This window comes from Corylus avellana, chromosome ca9 (assembly GCF_901000735.1).
Source record: "Corylus avellana chromosome ca9, CavTom2PMs-1.0".
NCBI classification, from domain to species: Eukaryota; Viridiplantae; Streptophyta; class Magnoliopsida; order Fagales; family Betulaceae; genus Corylus; species Corylus avellana.
The window spans coordinates 7,194,471-7,197,446 of record NC_081549.1 but is presented as its reverse complement, the minus strand read 5'-3'; the positions used below and the strand labels follow the sequence as shown (position 1 = coordinate 7,197,446).

The following is a 2,976-nucleotide window of genomic DNA, read 5'->3' as shown; positions in this document are numbered from 1 at the left end:
CGGATGCTGTGTTTTGGTTGATTTTGTCTGTTGTTGATGACTGTATCTTTAGCTTCGCCTATGAATTACTTCAGAGCTTTTTGCTCTGTTTGTAAGAGCTTTAGGCTCGCAACTTTTATCAATGAATGAGTATGATATGTTTCAAAAAAAAAAAAAAAGGTAACCATATCTGCATCTGCATTATGCGATTATTAGTCGTTATTTTATTTATTTATTAGAATAGAGCGACTTTTATAAATAATTAAACAAAATCCAATTTGCATACAGTTATTAACCACTATTTGCATATTAGGTAATGAGCCTATTTTAGCTTTTTAGACCGGGATATGTTTGAAAAACTAATTAAATAATGCTTATTACACTCTTTATTTAAAATTCAAATATATATAAATATATATTTTTTTTTTTCCTTCAAAATCCATTCTTTTCATTTTATGAGATGTAAAATTATAAATTAAATGTTAATCTTATTCTATTGTTATAAGTGGAGAAACGAACATATTAAATATAAAATTGACGCTCTTTCTCTCCGGCAACCCGACAGCTCATAAATATTGCTTCCTGCACCAAACGACGTAGTTTCCTCAATAGCTTAGAACTGCACACGTTTACAGTATGAATCGATGGATCAGGACCCGATTTGAGATTATCTGCTCACAATTTAGGCATTGGGCGGTGATTAGGGGTGTCAAAAATTACAGGGAAACCGGGAAACCTGGGTCCCAATTCCGGTTCCGGTTTGAAAAATCCAAAAATCGGGTACCCCAGTTCCGGTACCCGGTTTTTACCGAGAATACCGGAACCGGGTTTCCATTTTATATATATATATATATATTTACACTTAGGTATGGGTTTAGGGTATTTTAAAAAATTAAATTTTTTATTTTTAAGGCCCAAATAGGCAAAAACATTGATTTTTTTTAGAATTTTTGGACTTTTTTAGGTTTATTTTTTAATTATTTGGAACCATCACAACAAAGCCTATTTAATTTAAACAAAAAGACTAATAGATTTTTTAAAAAATGGGCCAACTTATGAAAAAAAAAAAAGGCTTTTATTTTAGGTCCAATACCTAAAATAAGCCCAAAAACCAATTTTTTTTAAAAAAAAACCGGTTACCGGACCGGGTAAAACCGGAACCGGCCGGTAACCGGGACCCCGGTTAACCGGGGTCCCGGTTCCGATTCCAGTTTCTCAAAACCGAGAACCGGGGTCCCGGTTCCGGTTCCAGTTTCTCAAAATCGAGAACCGGAGTCTCGGTTCCGGTTCCAGTTTCTCAAAACCGAGAACCGGGGTACCCCGGTTCCAGTTCCCGATTTTGGCCAAAAACCGTAAAACCGGACCGAGTTGACACCCTTAGCTGTGATGAAGAAAAGATAATTCAAGCATTGGATGGTGTCTTCGATGAAGTGAAAGAAGAGGTACCTTTTCATTTCGTTTTTGATCTTTGAGGGGTATTGTCTCATATAATCATAAGCATTAAAAAACTGTGACCAAATTGTCTGCCAAGGATGTTTCTCTCTTTTTGGCAATTGGAGGAGGTTTTCCGATGTTGTCATGTATTAGGAATTCTCACCATGTCGGTAGTTTGATTGCTACGGTCATGATTTTTGGGTTGGGCTTTTCTGGGCCATTGGTCTGCGGAGTCCATCTCCATGCTCTGCGTGGAGACTTTGTCACCGATATTGCAAAGGAAAGAGAACCAACTACGTTGAACACATAAATAAATACATGATAAATTGACACTCTTTAAACCATAATTTCCTTCTAAAAAAACCAACAACTTTGTCTGCCAAACCCTATCGGAGGATGCGGACCAACAGGGTGCGGCGGAACAGGAACACTTTTTACTTGCCTAAAGATATGGTCAGAGACATTCTATTGAGGCTACTGGTGAAGCCCCTTGTTCGATTCAAGCTGGTATGCAAATCCTAGTTTGCCTTACTGAAAAGTTGTGATTTTACGACCACCCATCTCAGCCGCTCAGCAAGTCATGGCTGTAGTCACCTACTAGTTAACAGTCAAGGAGTTAAAAGCCATACCATGGCCTTGATATCAAGGAAAGCGCTCAATGTGGCGGTCCCGATAGCAACTCCTGAAGAAGAATGCAGGCGTATAGGAATGGTGAGTTCTTGTAATGGTTTAGTCTGTTTATATTGTGGGTGGAGGGTTTATATGTTATGGAATCCTGCTACTACAGAAAACAAGATTCTGCCTACGCTTCTCATCGATGATCCCACCTTCTGGAATAAAGAGATAATGAGAGTCTCCATAGGATTTGGCTACCATTGTAATGATTACAAGGTGGTGAGGATTGTGTATTGTAGTGATTGTGCAGACGTTGAGGTGTACTCGACGAGTAGGGGTTGTTGGAGAGTGATCGATTCCATTGTGCCATGTGAGAGCAAGAAGCGTACGTGTTTGGTAATCCTCAAAGGAGTGCCATATTGGCTGGGTTCTGCTTCTGGCAAACACTTTGTCTTGTCTTTTGACATGGGGCAAAGAGGTGTTTCACCAGGTGCTTGTGCCCCCAGATCCTGACCGTTCTTACAAGAGTCTTGGGGTATTCAATGGATCCCTAGCTATAATCTACTATCCTTGCCCTGAAGATTCAGTTAGCAATTTCATTGATTTTTGGGTGATGAAAGATGACGAAAGTTGGAGCAAAGTAGTGAGGATTGGACCCTTTAAGGTATGGGATTCCCACTCGGGTGTTGGGAAGATGGGGTTGTCATATGGAAGCAGGGCGATTACGGAAGGTTGTTAGTGTATGACCCCATTACCAAATCAGTAAAGCGAGTTCCTCCATTGTATTGGGCTCCCAAGCTTTGTACTACCAACGTTTCCAGTTACATGGAGAGCTTAGTTTCTGTCAACGGAAGAAACACCAAACATCTGTGATTCTAGCCTAGATTACTCGTCTACCGATTATAATTAATGAAATAAACAAGTTGATGCCAACCGATTCGTGGCTAG

General features: G+C 39.5%; 1 protein-coding gene across 1 annotated transcript; it reads left to right on the top strand.

The window, feature by feature from the left end:
- Positions 1 to 2,043: 2,043 nt before the first annotated feature.
- Positions 2,044 to 2,767, top strand: LOC132162233 (uncharacterized). The gene is made up of 2 exons (XM_059572495.1): positions 2,044 to 2,424; positions 2,519 to 2,767. Exons 1-2 carry the CDS (start codon positions 2,044 to 2,046, stop codon positions 2,765 to 2,767), a joined length of 630 nt encoding a protein of 209 aa, XP_059428478.1.
- The last annotated feature ends 209 nt before the right edge of the window (positions 2,768 to 2,976 follow it).